The sequence below is a fragment of the Monodon monoceros genome, unplaced genomic scaffold (genome assembly GCF_005190385.1).
Source record: "Monodon monoceros isolate NGI ecotype Baffin Bay Population unplaced genomic scaffold, NGI_Narwhal_1 Super_Scaffold_5, whole genome shotgun sequence".
Lineage (NCBI taxonomy): Eukaryota > Metazoa > Chordata > Mammalia > Artiodactyla > Monodontidae > Monodon > Monodon monoceros.
In genome coordinates, this window is record NW_021703782.1 from 2,373,143 (window position 1) to 2,393,018 (window position 19,876).

A 19,876-nucleotide genomic window follows, 5' to 3' on the forward strand; every position below is an offset into this window, starting at 1 on the left:
CTAGCAAGGAGGGAGCAGAGATGAGACTTGCGGAGGTAACAAGGGCACCTTCTCTGAGCGGGAGGAAAGGCTGCTGGCACCTCTTGAGCAGGAAAGGGCGACGATTACCCTTCACCACCAGAGCAGCATTGAGGCTGCCGTGTGCAGACAGATGCAGGACGCCGGTCTGAGAGCAGTGAGGTCAGGCCGGGGAGGGCGAGGTGGCCTGGATCAGTGTTTGACAGAGTGGCGAGCAGCAGTCAGACTGCGAACAGGATAGGTTCTGCAGGCAGTGGACAGGATGTGACGGTGACGGGGCGTCAGCGGACTTCAGGAGCGTGAGGCAAGACAAGAAGGATGAGCCTGGGGACGGCACGGGACCTGGCGTTCAGACTTACACAGCCTCACGCTGGGATGCCCATCAGACACCCGGTTAGAAACGCGAGGACAGCACGCGTCTGGAGTTCAGGAAAGGAGTCCAGGCTCGAGACGCAGATGTGTCGGTTTACAGGTGCTGTCAGAGCGCGAGGATGGTCCGGGGAGGTGTCCCCGGCTGGTGTCCTGAAGCACTGGAGCGTCAGGGGTCAGCGACAGCAGGAGGAGCTTGCGCCGCGGCAAGAGGAGCAGGCAGGCAGGGAGGAGGACAGTCAGCAGAGTGCGGTATCTGGACTCACGTGAAGAGAACGTTAAAGGAAGAGCAGGTAATCAGTGAGTCCAAAACTGAGGCAGGGGAACAAGACACCTGACCCCTGGACATACTCAACTGGGCTCCCTGCGGTCCTCGCCAGGAGCCGCGTCCTAACAGCTGTGACAAAGCAAGAGGAAATGGGAAGCAAGGAAGCGAAGACGTACAGACAAGGCTGGGGGAAGTTCTGCCATTAAAGGAGCAGAGATACGGGGAAAGGGCTGGATCCAGGGAGACATGGGAGGAAGGATTTTGTTAAGAAGACTGCAGATATAACATGTCTGTTTGCTAACAGGAGTGATTCGGGAGAGAGGAAAAATATGATACCGAAGAGAGGGTGAAGTCCTTTAGTAGGCAGAAATACTAACAACATATGGTCCACAAACAGCTGGGTCGGCTCTGGATCAAAACACAAATAGATCAGCAAAGTAACAGGAAGAAAGGCAGGATATTTACAAACACGTAGGACTGATTGGCAAGAGGGCTGCTGAGTGTGGGCAATTTCCTTCCACTTGCTTCTGTTTTCTCAGTGAAATAGGAAGCAAGGCCATACCCTGAGGTGAAGAGCAAGGAGAAAGCAGGAGATAACCATCCTGGAAAGTGGGAAGGGAACTGGACTGTGGAAACATAACAGGGTGGTGGCGGCAGTGCTTGCCTGACGCTGGGGGTCTAAATTTAAAGCGAGACCAGTTAGAACAGCTGCCTGTTTTCCTCACCACATTCCACTGGGGCAAGACAGTCGAGGTTCTGGAAACTATTACAACGAGAGAACATGAAATTAAAGCCGGAGAAAGAAAATAAAAATGAAGAAGGGATGGACAATGAAAAAACTAGCTAAGATCCACGGATCCAACAGAACAAAGAAGTTTTGGTGGCAGAGTCCTCAGGGAATGAGCTGAAAACACAGGAAGTAGTGGTCAGAGAGTGGGGTACTTGTAACTGAGACTACGAAATAGATGCTATTATTGATGACAAATGTGATGGCATGACTACAGGGGAGAGTTCCAAGGTGAGGCAGGAGACACGATCACTGATGAAAGAGAACCATCAAGAAAACAAGGCCGTGCACTACCGCAAGGGTCATCTTCTCAGATACTGAAGTCACCAAGAATCATGACAGTGCGGGGAAGTGTCTAGGATGACCCTCACGGAGGCGCAGCAGCTGACACGAAGCCTGACGGAGTGGCTTAGGGAGCAGGGGAGAATCTGGCAATGACAAGCGAGGACCACGCCTCCATCGGCCGACCTCTAGGCCCAGCAGGACTGAGGGACCAGAGGGAAAACGGTCCCCAAGAGAGATGCATGACAGTGTTCAGGGCAAGCCAGATTTTAGAGCAAAAGAGGTGAAGACACTCTTGACAAGGTTGGAACACAGGGGATTTGGCTGATGATGTGCTCTCCAAGGCTCTGTGGAAGGGTTCGGGGGTGGGATCGGGGGAGGGCCAGAGCCTTAGGGAGCTGAGAGGCTACGGAATGAGGGCACGCCGGGGGCGCTGGGTGTCTTGTGGTGACTAAAGAAAAGAGGGCTAAAGGCTATGATGGAATTGCTCCACTTAGGCCTGAATAAACATGGTACCAAAAAACAGAAACACAAACGCGGTGTGCCAGCTGTCACGATGCCCCTCAGCTCGCAGTTCACCCTTCACCGTCCTGCTCGTGACCCTGGAGCTGGACAGGGCAAACCTCAGGCCTGCAGCAGGAAGCTTTGTCTGCAGACCATGTTGGAGAAAGCGATGCTCCACAAGGAAAGGGCTTCTCTTCCTCTTGTCCCTGTGGGTGCAGGACAGGCGGTGACACCACCCCTGCAGGCAGAGTACCCCCGGCAGCCTCTCTGCGACTTTCAGCGGCAGCCTCGAGGCCAGCTGCCCGCCGCACCCGGTGCCCCAGCCGGGCAGCCCAGCCCAAAGGGCCCAGCAGTGCCGGCAGGCTCCTCCAACCGGGCCTCTCAGCACGGTTCACCCTATGAAGGTTCCAGGCGTCTGATCAGCTCCACAATGGACAGTCTCGCATCTGCCAGCCTCGGCCCTGGCACCTCAGCGAACTCCACTACCCAGGGGTCACCTCCATCCACACCCAGCAGGCTCTGAGTCTCGGCTTTAAGGGCAGGCGGGGTGATACTCTGGCCTCTGTCTCTCCTATGGGGCCCTGCCTCTGCACCAGGAGCAGTGCCTGCTTCCTGCGTCTGTCTGCTAGGCCTGTATTCTTTAGAGTTCTCTTTACCCCTTAGAAGTCAATTACCTAAAAACAGATCATAATGACTTACACCAAACTTCCCCCTATCAAATTATTATGTTTTCTGTCTCCTGACTGGATGCTGACTTACACAACTTATTTGAAGACTGCTTTACAAGGATCATGTTGAACTACTTTATCATAGCTTCTACCCAAAGAGACGGACCACCCCTCCTAGGAGGTCTGTCTTACAGCATTACACACACCTTTGTAACTACATGTGTGTGTACGTGTATGCATGCATGTGCACACGCAGTGCAAACCAACAGGTTCCATATACCAGAGAACACAGCTAGTGACGTGAAGAAAAGTATCAAATTCCTGCAACTAATACTGTGTTCTTAGACACAACCCCTAAATGCTACAGGCCTTAATTTTCATCTGAAATATGACAGACTATATGATCATATTCCTCCAGCTCTATGATTTTATTTATCTCATCGTGAAATCTTAAATTCAAAATTTCCCCAGATTTTTATGATGTTTATCACAGATATTTACTTATTTTAGGCACAAAGACAAATGGCTCTGCTTAGGTTATTCAAAAATGATTTCATTTATAATGTTACTCTCTTTTTACTGCACCAGCTACTTTACTTAACTAATGTTTCTTTATGACTTCTGTAAGTCTCCCAAGTTTTAGAAGACTGGTGAAGCAGAGAACAATGTTCTTTAGTAACTTAATGAAAACAATCCTATGAATATCAAGATTAACTGAACTGAGCTACAATAAAATAAGATCAAACTGAGCATGTTATTAATACACAGTTTGTAGCATGATCATCATACCTGTTTATGTTTTTGGAGTGGTTTCTTTTCATGTAATTTTTTATCTCCATATTTCTTATACGTTAAAGGGACTCCATATTTAGCAGCAGGCTTTGTAATTTTCTGAGCAGACACAACAGAAGCCAAGCTTTGTCCTGAACCTGGTCTTTTGGCTATGTGAAAAAAATAGAAAAAAATTTTTAGAGTTCTTAATAGGAAACCCCTAATTTCAAAATTCTTCAAGATGGCCTTGTTCATGTTCACAATCACTGAGATCACTGAATCTGAAACTTTTCATTAAACGTCTCACTCCCTCCTTACCACACGGCAATGCCTCCATTAGGGCTATTCCACACTAAAGCCACTCTTTGAAAGAAGCAAGAAGCTAACTTGTTGAAATTTCTCACATGTTGAAATTTCTCACACAGAACAAGCACGTCCCTAAAACTGACTGTGGATGATGACTGCACGTATCTGTGAATATACTAAAAAACACTGACCTGTTGACTTTAAATGGGCGAATTGAATGGTATGCGGATTGTATCTCAATACAGCTGTTAAAAATAAACTTTAAAAAGAACATTCAATGTCTTAGAAATTACTTTTGAAATCAGAATATAAACCTCAAGAGCAACTGTTAAACATTAATTCCATCACTATGAGCACTTTAATATTTGCTTCATATGTAGTCTGAGTAATGCCTACACCTACAGACCCATTGAAGAAGACGTACTTAAAAGAATCTCTATAGCTAAGGGTCCCATGAAATAAGTATGTTTATGCACTGCTGGTAGGAATACAAACTGGTCAAACTTTCCAAAGAGCAATCTATATCAAGAACAATGTTTATGGGAATTCCCTGGAGGTCCAGTGGTTAGGATTCCACGCTTTCACTGCCAAGGGCGCGGGTTCAATCCTTGGCTGGGGAACTAAGATCCCACAAGCCGAGCAGTGTGGCCAAAACAAACAAACAAAAAAGAACAACGTTTATGAAGTGATTTTAAAGACATAATCAGAGAAACACAAAAATTTATACACAAGGATAAACCCTGCAGCATTCCGTATTAAACTTTTATTGAAACTCAGACAAGATTCAGTCTTAGAACAATGACAAATTCAAAAAAAATAGACTATAAAGTAATGAAAAAGAAAGTCTACACCATACGGCCATCAAAGATACTAAAGGAGGTCAAAGAGTCTCCTCTGCTCGAAGCCTTCCTGGAGCCCCTTCCTCCATGACCCCCTCCCCCTGCTCTGCCCCACTCCTCACTCAGCCTGCCCTCCATCCCAGGGGTGTACCATGTCCTAGAGCCACGTGATCAACCTCTGCCAACAAGCACGCTTCTTCTTTAAGAGGGGAATGGAGAAAAAAATTACCTGGGAGTTCACGAGGAAATACTACCATTAAATTCTGTTCTTCAAAGAATATTTAATTGTATTAGAAAATGATCAACATATAATACTGTGAATTAAAAGGAACGAACCTTTGTTTATATAACACAACCCCAATTTTCAATCATTACGCATCTCCTATCACGGAAAAAAATATACCAAATATAACAGTCTGTGTTAACATTAGGGTAATTTCTATTTTCTTCTTTTTAATTTTTATAATGAACACATACTGTTCATATAATTTAGTAAACTCTTACAAAAATAAAAATAATATAAGCCATTTGATTGGCAGTTTAGAGATTCACAACTAATGTGTGAGATACAGTGTGGTACAGTAAGTTTTTCCAAACACATACTCCAACTGTATCAGAACAGGAACTAGGAAATGTGAGAAAAAAAATTTCCCCTTTGAAAATTCAACTGTAAGTTCCAATCGGAAGACAGATATACAAAGTCACACCGCTGCGACCTGGCTACTTATATTAACATAACCAAAGAAATACTGTGTAAAAAAAAAAAAGAAATACTGTGTGTACCAGAAAAGGGGCAAGAGGCAGAAAAGCACAAACACTCCCCAGAGAAGAGGGAGGATTACTCGTCTGGCTGCTGCTGAGGTGTCTCATCTCAGAGGCGAGGCTCCCAGTAGGAGGAAGCTTCCTGCCCACGGGGAGGGGGCCCACAAGGTAGTGCCTCGCCATTACACATCTCCTCCATCCAGCTCCTCACACCAGAGTAGAGCAGAGCTCCTGCGCTGTGCTTCCCAGGAGGCTCGCCCACTGGGAAGAAAGTGCTGACACAGGGATTCCTTCCTGCCTGTGTGACAAGGAGGCTTTTGAAGAAGGTGTGACTCCTCGCCAGGAGGGACACGCTGACCCTGCCCTGGGTTTGTCTCATGAACTTGGTTCCAAGTGGATCTGATCTCCCAGGACTGCCAGTCTCGGCCGGCGCAGAGGATGAGCCCCAGGGTGTTTAAGAAGAGCTAAACCCAGCTGGCCTCCCTAAGAACACACAGTCACACCACATCCAGCTGATATGGACTCGCTTTTATGATACAGGATTTATTTTTATTAACGTGTTCATACTCAAACTGGAGTAGAACATGCAAAGCATTATGTTTGAAAAACAACACAATCTTCAAGTTTTAAATGACTTCCACTGATTTTAGAAACCCATTCTGAAATCATTCCATGCAGAAAAAATGTAATTTCCCTCTCACAGAGATACACTTACATACATAAACATAATATATAACCACACTCACAGCCCTACAAATATTCCACCGCTGCTGGCCATACTTAAAAGAAAATCTATCCTTACTAAGGTGCCTGACTTCACACTGATTTACATTTAAAATATTCTAGAATACTAAATATTTCTCAAAGAAAACTATTTTACATAAATATTAAGTATTTCTCAAAGAAAATTAATTTACATAAAGATTTGCAGTTAACTAGGGCATTTTATAACATTTTGTAACAATGTTCTCAGAATATGAGCTGAACATTTGAATATGACAGATTTCAAAATAGAATTCATTTAAATAAGGCAGATAATAAAGGGAAATTTTGTTATGAATTCATCAGAAAGTGCTGTATATTGCCATATAACATAAAAAATTTAAAGACGCACTTCCTCTGGATTACCCCAACTGACTACATCTACAAATACCTCTAGTATAATCAGTATACTGATTATGGCAAACAGGGGAAAGGATTCATATTAAATTTCATTTACCTGGAATAGGCTGTGTTCCAAACCTGGAAAATGTTTTTAGACAAAATTCTTCTGCAATAAGCTTAAATTGAAAGACAGGGGAAATCGTTAGAAAAAATGTTAAATTACCAAATTAAAAAAAAAAACCTAGCCATTAATCAGAACGCATTTTTTCCCTTTTTCAGTCACAATTATGCTGCCAAATAATCTGTACTAAAATCCAAGCTACCCATTCAACAAATTCCTCTCACGCTACCTTCTCCCCAGTCTTACCAATATCTTTTTATTATTTCTCTGGACAAGCTCTCTTCTTGAATTAACAAAACGCACCCCCCAGGCCCCTGCAGATTGCCTTGCCTGTTCTGCGTTTCGGCGATTTAACAACACTGCCCTCCATCTGGAATAACCTCTGTATCGAGGTGCATCCGTCTCCCTCATCTACTTCAAAACTGCTGAAGAATCACTTCATTATCCCTCCCCTGGATTAACCTCTCGGTTATTTCAACTTTACTCTGAATCTTCTCAGCATCTCCAATGAGTTTTCGATCTTATCAATATATAATTGTGAACATATTACTGGATAAATATTTGAATATTCTTTTTTTTTACATCTTTATTGGAGTATAATTGCTTTACAATGGTGTGTTAGTTTCTGCTTTATAACAAAGCGAATCAGTTATACATATACATATGTTACCATATCTCTTCCCTCTTGAGCCTCCCTCCCACCCTCCCTATCCCACACCTCTAGGTGGTCACAAAGCACCGAGCTGATCTCCCTGTGCTATGCGGCTGCTTCCCACTAGCTATCTATTTTACATTTGGTAGTGTATACATGTCCATGCCACTCTCTCACTTTGTCACAGCTTACCCTTCCCCTCCCCTATTTGAATATTCTTACACAACTTAAAAGTTATCTCCTTTTACTATTACTACAACACTCCACTACTTATTTTGAGAAGCAGAAATCATTAGTATTTCCTGCAAGTAACTTTCTCTCCCTACTCACTATATTTTTTCTCTCTTTAAATGTAAAACTATGTTAGCAACAATATAATTGCTAAGTCGATTTAGGCCTGCTTTTTTTCTTACTGGGCAAAGAAGGGAAAGGCAAGTGAATTTTCTCTTTCTTCGCGAGAACAGAGGGGTGGTGAAGGGAAGACTGCCCACAGTGGAAGGGATCAGAAACTCCAACAGGCAAAAAGCCAGAAGCTAAGATGGTCGCCTTTCCCATCAGGGATCCCTATAGGAGCAGTTCTCAAAGCCTCATAATATCAGTGAATCAGCATCACCAGGAACTTATAAAATATGCCAATTCTCAGGCTCCATCTCAGACTAACTGAAATAGAAATAGAGGTGGGATTCAGCAGCATCCTCCAGGTAATTTTTATGTATGCTAAAGTTTGAGAACCACTGCATGAAAAGTCTGCTTCACAGGCAACTGAGAGCCAACTGTGTGTGCTTTCTCTTCTGAACATGTGCGGGTTTTTTTCCTTTCTTTTTCATGGAAGACATGCTTTATGATCTCCACCTTGCCCTAAATCTGAGTGTGAGTCTGTCTTTTCCCCTGTGTGAATGCACATGTGAACTGAGAGATGGGACATGTGGAATCCAAGAAGATTCTGGAATTCCTATGTTGTGGCATCCAATATAGTTGCCACTACCAACATGCAGCCATTTGGATTAAAATTTAAAATAAATAAAATTTAAAGTTCAGCTCTTCAGCCACACTAGCCACATTTTAAGCTGGTGGCTATGAGGTTGCACATGCAGATATAAAACATCTTCAGCCTCACAGAAAGCACTACAGGACGGCACCTACATTCCTAATGGACCAAAGCTTGTCCACGATCTATCAAGCCACATCCAAGAAGACATCTCCAGGATGTGCTGGACTGAGAACTATGCCCCACAGATCCTGGCTGACGGCACTGAGAGAATTCAGGGACTAGAAATTTAAAGACAGTACAGAATATTATAGTGATAATAATAGTTCATATGCTACAGTAAAAATTCATATTGTTTCAAAGTTAAAGCCTTAAAAAAAGTATCATAAACTTTGTCGTTAAAGTACTGAACAAGTGATATACAGCAGAAAAATCATAAGAACGAAAGTTTTTCGTGAAGAGTGAAATCTAAGTGGTGCATAAACAGCAACGGGGTACTTTGTATTTAGTAAGCATGTGTGTCAAACACTCTGTTAACGGCCATAATCTGCCCTTTTGTCTTTAGATGTTACAGGCTTTGTGTATATCAGGCTTGAATATTTCTTTTGTAGCTGGCTAACTGAATTCCAGTGCTTCAGCCTTGGGACTGCACGTCCTAACTGCTGGTATGCGGGGGAAAGAAACAGCGAGATTAAATGCAGTCATTCTTTCTTCTCCAGTAGTTGCCAAAAAACAATAGTATGCTGCACCATAAATCTGTCCTTGAAAATGTTATTTATAACAAAGGAGTCTTGTAAGACACCCACACTTCAGAGATTGTAGCTATGTCCTACATAAGTGGCCTTTAACCGCCAAATTTTAATTGGCTTTCTTGCTTACTAATGTGTTTTCCTGGATGTTAACAGTTAAATCCACATCTCTGTTTTCTAAAGATTGTTTGTTCATACGGATGTTCTGTTAAAAGCCAGAGGATATACGACACTTCCCTCTCATCTCATGAACATATAAAAGTAATAAAACTATGATTTTGCTAGATATCTGATTTATACAAGAGTATAAGTGATCACTGTTGATCATTTAAATCAACAAAGGCCACACAAACTACGTAAAATAATTCCACTTTCAGGTGATCATATTTATATCAATAACTTACACTAATTGACTTATAGATTTTTGATAAATCCTGTCAAAATAAAATTCAACACAACAAATATTTATTATGCACCTATATGCAGGTACTAGAGGAGGAACCATGAGTCAATAATCTATTACACATACATATAAATGCCCACACTTCAGCGGTTTCCAATCATTTTCTGTTACAGAAAAAACAATTACAATCATATGAATTATAAAGATAACATATTTATATTAGCATAATAAAGTGATACACTGATAATATTTAATATATATTGAGTACACTGAGTACTTATTAAGTATGAGACATCAGGCACTTCACATGCAGTGTCACTTTTGATTCTCACAACCGCCTCATTTACTATCCCATTGTTCACAGGTGAGGAAAGGGAAGCACACAAGTGTTCAATAATCTTACTGTCAGAAACCAGAGAAGACAGAGAGTACAGAAAGATGGGTGTCAGGGCTGGGGAGAGGGGAAGCAGAGTTACTGGTTAATGAGTATAGAGTCTGTTTTCCAAGATGAAAAGAGTTAGACGGATGTGGTGATCACTGTACAGCATTATGAATGTAGTTAGTACTACTGAATTGCGTACTCAGAACTTGTCACAATAATAAATTTAATGTTATGTCTATTTTACCACAATAAAATAAATTGGAAAACCAAACGAGAGGAACACAAGAGACAGAGGAGTAACTCTGTACTGAGGCGACGACGTTAGGGAACATATACTTGGTCTTCGCTCAGTTCTTGGCACACAGCCCTCAAATCCCTGTTATTCCCTCAGCGGGAAGAGCACAGAAGTGTCTGTTGTTGTTCAAAACAAGCCCCTTTCAAACACACCTAAATTTATGTTAATGCGATGATATCTGGAAAGCACCTAAGGATGGAGGCTGCTTGCCAGGGAAACCAACCACCTGACTAGAGGGTTAAAACTTTCAATGCCACTCCCCTCCCCTACCCAGGAGAGGAAAGGGGCTGGAGCCAATCACCAAGAGCCAATGATTTAACTGATCGTGCCTACTAATGAAGCCTCCATAAAAACCAAAAGGACAGGGTTCAGAGAGCTTCTGAATCGGTGAACATTCAAAGAAGGACCCCAGTTCCTACACTCGGGACCCTTCTGGACCTCACCATACGCACCTCTTCACCTGGCTATTCATCTGTATCCCTTATCCTATGCTTTATAATAAACTGGTGAACGTAAGTAAATGTTTCTCCGAGTTCTGTGAGCCGCTCCAGCAAGATATTAATCAAACCAGAGGAAGGGGAAATGGAAAACTCTGATTTATAAGTCGCTCAGAAGCACAGGTGGCAACCTGTGACTTAAACTGGCTTCTGAAGTGGGGGTGGTCTTGTGGGAGAGACAGAGCCCTTAACCTGTGGGATCTGATGTGATCTCCAGGTACACAGGGTCAGGGCTGAAATGAATTCTACTTGGTATGTAAAAACTGCCACACATTTGGTGATGAGAAGTTCAGAAGTTCAGCAGTAAGTGTTAAGAGGAAACACAGAAGGTATGTTTTCCCTCCTATAGATGCACAGCTCAAAAGCAGACAGCAAGGGGGAGAGCTATGTGAGAACAGAAAGTAAGCTGATGCCAGTGTAAAGGCAAGCATTCCCCCACAGCTGCGATGTGCTCTCCTCCAAAGAGGAGGCCACGTCCTAGCCAAGCACCATAACCCTACTGTTCAATTTAATTATAAAATAAAAATACATACCTGAGGGGAGAGAAACTTTTCAATGCGTTTGGCTATAAAACCTTTCTCCAATATGGAGTTGACTGATGGTCTATCCCTAGGATTTCTTTTAAATAGTTGAGAGAGCAAACTGCGGAGATCATAAGAATAATGCAAAGACACGGGTGGAAAAGATCCAGATATGATCTTCAGTACCAGGTTTTTCATATTGCCAGCTTCAAACTAAAATCCAGAAAATAAATTAACGTATATGAAACATAAGTCGAAAATGTCAGTTTCAACAATGAGAAACAGTACTTTTCCTATCAATATAGAACAGAATTGCAACCCTCTTCCCAGTTTTAATCAGCACATGCTCTCTAGAGCAAGGTTCACTTGGTTATTTAAGAACACATTTGAAAGAGAGTATCAGTCCTCATAAAATGGTACCACTTGCTATAAGATTAACTTTTACTTATTCAAAAAACTAAAAGATGGGATACAGGTATCAATTAAAGAGTTTATAAAAACATAACAGTAATCAAGATGGTAAAACAAGCAAACCTGGTAGTCTTCATTTAACACCTGCCTTCCTGTGCCCCTGCTGTAGCAACTAGAACAAGAAATTAACTACAGAACTAAAACTATTTGGTAAAAATATAATAAATAAAGGTACTGATTAATTTCCTTTTATACACTGCTCATTATTACTTTTAAGTGTGTGATGCTCCCAAAAGCCATGCGATCAGCGATGTGGCAAATATTCCAAAGGGGAATATAAGCCTTATCAATGGGAATATATATTTTAGGATTAAACACAATATAAACTCTAACTGAAGTGGGGGGGAAAAAGAGATGGGGCAGTTTAAAATCTAAAGAGATTTCATTTTGAAAGTAAAATTAAGCTTTTGACATCTCAGCTAAAATAGTATAGAACAGTTGTACACTATCAATATGTTCTTAATGCACACGTTAAGAAAACAAAACATGCTATAAGTTAGGCACTGGTGATTATATCCAAGTATAAAAGAGTTCTGTTAAATGTGGAATTCTCCTAGCATTTAAAATATTGTTTATTAAGATTTGAGTACAATTCCATCATCTAGAAATACCTATATACCTAAGAAGGATCCTAAATGCAGAAATAGGTTATTACTCTATTCTTTCATTACAATGAAGTTTTATTTATCTCTCAACTGATAAGCTCTTCATAAATAAAGGTTAATGAATTACTTAATTTTATGTGTCCACTTAAGGGAAAACAATTCCAAAATACAGAAACAATGGTGACAGAACAATGTATTGTAAATGAAAAGACTATCTAAAAATATGTAGATTTAGACCTACATGACTGTGTGTCACAGAAAAACTGACCAGTTCCTTAAAGTACAGATCTAATATCCACCAGGCCATATCACTTTGGCAGTCTATGTTTTTTTCCTTCAGAAAAATAAAATCTTAAGGGAATACAGTAGAAGAGTATGCAACTATGAATAAACACAACAAAGAAAAATACTCCCCAAATAATATCAGGCAATAAAAACAAACTATAAAACTGCTTATACCATATAACCAAAATCTTGAGGGAAAAAAAACAAAAACTCATTTTATAAATTATTCTATAAGTCTAGAAGGAAACAACAAAATATTACAAGTAATCATTATTGGCTGGAAGAATTGCTTTTGATATTTATTCACTTACTTATATTTTAATCTCTTCCCTTAAGTTTTCTGTAATGAAAATATATTATGGCTTAATCAGTGGGGGAAGCATTTTAAAAAGATTTAAAAATGGAAAGTGATTAAAATTCAACCTATTTTGGATAAGAACTCCCCCTTTTTGGTGAATTATGTGTGATCTCAAAAGAATCTCAACAGTGAAATTTCTAAATACTCTATATTAAACATTATTTAAATTGATAAAATCTCCCCTCAACGAATATGCTGAGATATGTTCTTTAGATAATTTCAATTCCAAACAGAAATAATTTGGATGCTTTGAGAAAAACTGCTAAAATGAAATTAATAAGTTTGTTAAGCTGAAATATCAAATTCATACGTGAATTTAACATTAAAAAGACAGCAAATTTGTCTTTAGAAATAATTTTCTGGAATAAAGTATGATACATGTATTATAATAACATATATAATATGTATATGTAATATATGCATACATATTAAGGGAAAATTGATTTAAATTTATACCTCAGAAAAGAAGAGAAATTTATAAACCGACAGAGAAGAATTTCTAGCACAAGAGGGTCATCTGAAAGACGGCATATGATTTTTTTAAATCAGAAACACTATACGTACTTTTTGACATAATTTTTAAAGTATCTCAGAAACTTCTACTTACTGCATGTTTAAGTGTGCACATCTCATAAAGGACACACCCCAGAGCCCAAATGTCACTAGAAAAGAGAAAAATAAGAGATCTTCTCTAAATATCAGAATTTACTTTAAAAGGTTTTTTAACTTAAAGGAGACAAAAGCAGCATAAAAATGCTTTGCAAAAGTATGTGTTCCATAAAACATGACCTTTCAAACTTAAAATTACAACCATAACCAAATGACAAAAGCAGCTATTCCAGATTAGAAAAATAACTGTTGCCCAAGTAATTACTTTAAAAGTTTCATTAAAGAAATCTAATATTTAAAAGGACAAAAATCAGTAAATTTCATGGATGCTTCATTTAGTTTTTTTATTTTGCATAAATCAAAATGTTTTGTTCAATTATTTGCAAAATACCACAATTTCTTAAATACTATAAAAGCAAAATACTGCTTTAATGAAGAAAATATTAATTTACTAAAATTAAATCTGAAACAAATCTGTGACAGCCAACTAAAATATGTAAATACATTAATTTATTTTCTCCTAATTTAAAGACTTAGTTACACTATCTTCTTTATCCACTCTCTTCCGCTCTTTTATCTTAAACAGATAGTTCTGTAACTAAAAGACTACTTCTATTTTTAAAAGGAAAAGACCCCACAATTTAGAGCTACAGTGGTCCTTGGAAGTCAAAAAAAAGAAAAACAAAACCACTGCTCCTGGAAGTTTAACTTATTGAAAAAGAATAAAGCCCATTATCAAAATCCTAAAGTTATCTTTACCCAAACTCTCACAAAAATCTACAAATATAAACCTGTAACCTCCAAAATCTGTTTAATTTTAAGATTCAACTAAGAAAAAAATGTAAATGTAATTGAGCTTTTAGTAACTTGTACATGTTACAAACTAAAAGCTATAAACAAAAACATTAAACTAATGATCTTATCAATAAAATACTTTAAAATACATTTGGGAAAATATGAATTTCAAAATATAATTGATGATGTTCATGCATTACATTTTTAAAGCATTTTTCCCACAAAACCAATTTTACATAAAATTCTCCAAGGGATGATTAAATCCATTTCAAATTTAAAGACTAATATTTTCACAGTTGAGTTATCCACAAGACACAGAAACAGCATTAAAATGTAAAATTACTTTAGCTCAAAGAAAATACTATTTTCTTTTAGAATATCTACTAATAATACACTGCATGGACTTGGCCGATCATTGTAATTTAAACTGATCTTAAATACATTCCTCGGATGACGTTCTCAGACCTTCTGCTCAGGTCTGAAACACAGCTTCCTCTCTACCCTCAAAAAAAAGGGGGGGGGCGGGCAGGGGGATAGCAACCATGAACACATGCATTATTGCCAGCTACCACTTTCTTCCTTTTAGCTTCTAAGGGTGCTTTCAAAATTAAGACCAATGCTTCTTGGTTGGCATTTTTAAATTAGTGAGTATGAGAGAAAATAAAGGGTAACTGGAATTCAGTGGCAGAATTCCTCTTCCCAACACACATATTAGTCAATCTGTTAGCCATAATACGGCCCAGTGATTAGGAATTTGTGCTTGGGAGCCAGATGCCTGGGACTTTGAAGTTACTTTACCTCTTTCTGCATTTGGTTTCTTTATAAGGAAAGGAGGAATGAATAATACCTATAACTCACAAGGTTTATCGTGAAGATAAAAACAGTTAATGCATAAAATGCATTTAAAACAGTGCCTGGCATATAGTAAGTGTTCAATAAATATTAACTATGATAATTCAATAAGTGACTATTACAAACAGAAAGACAAAGAAGGCACTCTATTTCCCATTATAGCTTAAATAATAAAGAGATTCTATAGTTCCTTCAGCAAGATAGTGAAATAGCTGCTTTATAATTCCCCTCATTATATACTAAAAAAATGTACATACATATGTATATATATGTCTACATATGTGCATTACTGATTTTAGAATAATATTCTGAAGGTTAATAAAGACAGTACAACAGAGAAAGATGTAAAGGAAATAAACACATAATGAATATAATTTTAAATACCTTTTATTATTATATGGTTTGTTTTCACAGATTTCGGGTGACAAGTAGTATGGGGTCCCTATGCAAGTCCGAACCAGCTCCACAGTACTAGAACAAAAGAGAGTTACTGGAGAAGCTTAAGACATTTAAAGACATTACCACACATACATCACCAGGGATTAAAATTTCACTGAAGACATTATAGCAAACCAAAGTTTAAAACTGTATGTTACCTATTAAGAACTCTAGCGATTCCAAAATCTCCAAGTTGTATTGTCCCATCTTTGGTTAAAAATATGTTCTGTAAAAGAGATGAAAAAAAGCCAGAAATGTTGCTACAGTCCAGTTCTTAGTCAACGACTTCTGTCATAAAAATGAATCCAGTTAAAAAATAATGCTGGGATAAGTGGATATCCACATGCGAAAGAATGAATGTAGACCCCTATCTCACACCATAAGCAAAAATTAACTCAGAATGGATTCTAGACCTAAATGTGAGAACTATAAAACTCCTAGAGGAAAACACAGGAGTAAATCTCCATGCCACTGGGTTACGCAATGATTTCTTAGATATGACACCAAAAGCACAAGCAAAAAAAGAAAATACAGATAAATTGGATTTCATTAAATTAAAAACTTTTGTGCAAAGGACACCATCAAGAAAGTAAACAGACAACCCACAGAATTGGGGAAAATATTTGCAAATCACGTATCTGACAAAGAATCTGCATCCAGCATAAAGAACTCTTACAACTCAATAATAACCAAAGACAACCCAATTTTAAAATAGGCACAGTCATATATTATATGATCCATTTGTATCAAATGTCCAGAATAGGCAAATCCACAGAGACAGAAAGCATACCACTGGTTTCCAATGCTCTATCATCAAACTGCGGAGCCAGGAGTTTGTGGGATTACATGAATTAAACTCCATTATCAGTCAGATGTGAACCAAGCACATGCTCACAGCCAAAGATGGCACAAGGCAGGGTTGAGTGGAATGGAGTAAAATGGTCTGAAATGGGATTAGGAGGCAGAGGGTCGGGAGAAAGGAAAGATGGGGTAGGGAGCCCCACCATAGTCCCTCTCCTTCCCACTACTCATCCTGGGGCTACAAGGCTACATAAGCAGCTGCAGGCCTAAGGACGTAAGAAGACAGACACACAGCCTTGACATCACGAAACAAAGCCCCTCTGTACTACCCACTCTGGGAAGGGCGTGAGCCCAAGTGACGCAAACGTGAAAGAAACCTCGATGCAAAGATGAGTGAGCTGTGGGGACAAAGTATCTCCCACAAAAGAATCCAATACACGTGAAGAAAGCTACTGCAAAGAAAAACAACCAATAAAACAACCAGAACCAGAATTCACTACAGACAGAATTAGTTTTATAAAGCAGTCCAATAAAAACTTTGAAGTAAATATATTTAGAAACTTGCAAAGAAATAAATGAAGAAATAAATATGCATTTGAAAAGAACAAGACATTATGAAACAAAACCCAATTACAATAAGAACAGATCTATATGAAAAACCATTTAGAAACCTTGGAGAGAAAAAAAGTCATAATAAAGTCAACAGATGAGAAAAGCACTAGTTTACACAAAATTTCAAAGGGATTTAGTTAACTAGAAGATAGGTCGAAAAATTCATGTAGAATACAACTGAGAGAGACACAGATAAAACGTGAAAGAACAAATAAGGCACTTGAAGGGACGAATTGAGAAGCTCCAACATGTGTCTAGAAAAAAATCCAGGAGACAACTGTGAAAGTAGCAAAAGAGAAATAATATTTGAAAAAATATAACTAAACATTTTCTACAACATTTCTAGAAGAAATATACATTCTCAAAAGTACACAGCATAATGAATAAAAGTGAGCCTCACCAATTCACAAACTATGAAATTTCAGAACCGTGGGACAGAGAGAATATCTTAAATGGGTCAGAGAGAAGAAACAAGGGCAAGAGATTGCAAATTCCTAAACAGCAACAGAAGAAGCCAAAAGACAAATGGGCAACATCTTAAAAATTCTGTAAGAAAACAATTTCTAACCAGAAGTTGATAACCAAATTCTCATCAAAGTTACAGAATCTTGGACTTCCCTTGTGGCGCAGTGGTTAAGAATCCACCTGCCAAGGCAGGGGACACGGGTTCAAACCCTGGTCCGGGAAGATCCCACATGCTGTGGAGCAACTAAGCCCGTGCACCACAACTACCGAGCCTGCACTCTAGAACTCGCGAGCCATACCTACTGAGCCCGTGTGCCACAACAACTGAAGCCCGTGCACCTAGAGCCCGTGCTCCACAAGAGAAGCCACCACAATGAGAAGCCCACACACTGCAACGAAGAGTAGCCCCCGCTCACCGCAACTACAGAAAGCCCGCGCAAAGACCCAATGCAGCCAAAAATAAATAAATAAAAAGTAAATAAATCTTTTCAAAACTTAAAAAAAAATAAAGTAGAAGAATCTTCAAACATGCAAAATCTCAAAAAAAAAAAACAAAAAACAAATCCCTTCAACATAACCATTGTTTTGGATTTCTTCCATCATAATGAAAGAGCAGGACACGAAAAGCAGGCAAAGACCTAACACACGACGCCTGTGTGATATTCAGGGTTACAGTGGAGTGGGGACCGTGAAGGGAGAAGACAGTCGGATGCAGACTGCACCAAGCTCAAACATTCTAGCCCAAGACAATGCTGGCCCCATGTCCACATCCACTGAGAAGTTAGTAGTGACATAATAAACTTACCTGTGATTTTATGTCTCGATGAAGAATTTTTCTATCATGTACATGTTTCAGGGCCAAACATATCTGTACAAACCAGTCCAAAATCTAGGGGGGAAAAATAAGATCTGTCATTTCTTTTAAAATTTACATTTCACAGTAGCCTTTCCTTGATCATTAAAATGCTTCAGAAATATTCAGGGATGAGGGGAACTAAATCCTTAAAATAATCAGGCTATAATGTTTCACTTCACTGTACTGTAATTAATGTCACCAACATTAGGTAGATATTCGAGCCAACTGACACATTATGTGCAGCACACATGGTAAGTTTAAATGTAAGACACTGCTACTGAAGCATCTCCTATAAATCAGAATTAATGTGGAAAGAAATTTCCAGAGAAAAGTGAAAAATGGAATGACTTTATATTTTAGTACAGTATGATGGTAAGTGACTTTTCTTTGTTGTTAAATATATCTTTATTTCTATATACGTAAACAAAAATCATAAGACGAAAAAAATTAGGCTGGAAATTTGGAAGACATCTCTGACTTTTTTCTCGCCCCCCATTCATCACATAAAAACACACACTCTGGAGTTGGCCACTTGAAAGTAAAAAGGCTGAATTTCTACCTCACTCCTAACACCAAAAAAATTCCGAGTAGACGGCATTTTTAAACATGAAAAAATTAAAGTTTAAAGCGAGGAAGAAAACACAGGTTAATTTTCTATACTCTCTGACTGACGCAGGACTTCCAAAACATGATACCAAACCCACAAGTCACAAGAAAAGTTCCCTATATAAATTTTAAAACACCTGGATGGCAAAATATACAATTAAATTTAATAATTATTTGAGAAAATACCTGCAACATAACTGATAGACTGCTAATCCTCTAATACACAACAGTTCTTCCACATCACTGAGAAAAACATGGCAGCCAAAATAAGAAGTGGACAGAAGACGGGAAAGGCAAATGACAGAGGAAACATAAGCCAATCAACACATAAACCAAATACTAACTTCCCTCGAAATTAAGAAAATAGCAATTAAACAAGATACCACTGTAACCTGACAAAGATGAAGTGATAAACAATGTTGGCCAGGATGTGAGGAAATAAGTCTTTGCATACCCTGTTTGTGAGAAAGTTAATTACAGTTACTTGGTAAAAATTTTAAATTTACATACCATTTGAAAGAGCAACTGAAATTTCAAATTTATCCTACAGATAAAATGTCACAAATACAAAAGAATATGTACAAGGATAGGTACTCCAGCATTTTTGCTCCACCTAAACATCATCAAGGGCCTGGGAAAATATCACAGCTGGAATCACTAGAATTCTATGCAGCCACTGGGAAGAAGGAAGTACTTCTACGTATGTACACTGTGAAGGGAAAAGGAGAAAGTCACAGCACGGTATGCAGAGCGCACTCCTTTTTTTAAGTCTCTTTCTGTCTGTAACGTACCAGAACTCTGTATAATTGTTTACAACTGTGTGCTGTGTGTAGGGAG

General features: G+C 39.0%; 1 protein-coding gene across 4 annotated transcripts in view; it reads right to left on the minus strand.

Moving 5' to 3' along the window:
• Positions 1-19,876, minus strand: part of NEK1 (NIMA related kinase 1) — a 212,879-nt gene that overhangs the window by 151,066 nt on the left and 41,937 nt on the right. For all 4 annotated transcript variants that reach the window (XM_029201660.1, XM_029201661.1, XM_029201662.1 and 1 more), the window contains exons 5-11: positions 18,383-18,466; positions 15,858-15,925; positions 15,646-15,732; positions 13,613-13,667; positions 11,299-11,499; positions 6,794-6,854; positions 3,686-3,837 (exon numbers count right to left, since the gene is read on the minus strand). In XM_029201660.1, coding sequence (XP_029057493.1) covers positions 3,686-3,837; positions 6,794-6,854; positions 11,299-11,499; positions 13,613-13,667; positions 15,646-15,732; positions 15,858-15,925; positions 18,383-18,466 — 708 coding nt within the window. The remainder of the gene's footprint in view (positions 1-3,685; positions 3,838-6,793; positions 6,855-11,298; positions 11,500-13,612; positions 13,668-15,645; positions 15,733-15,857; positions 15,926-18,382; positions 18,467-19,876) is intronic.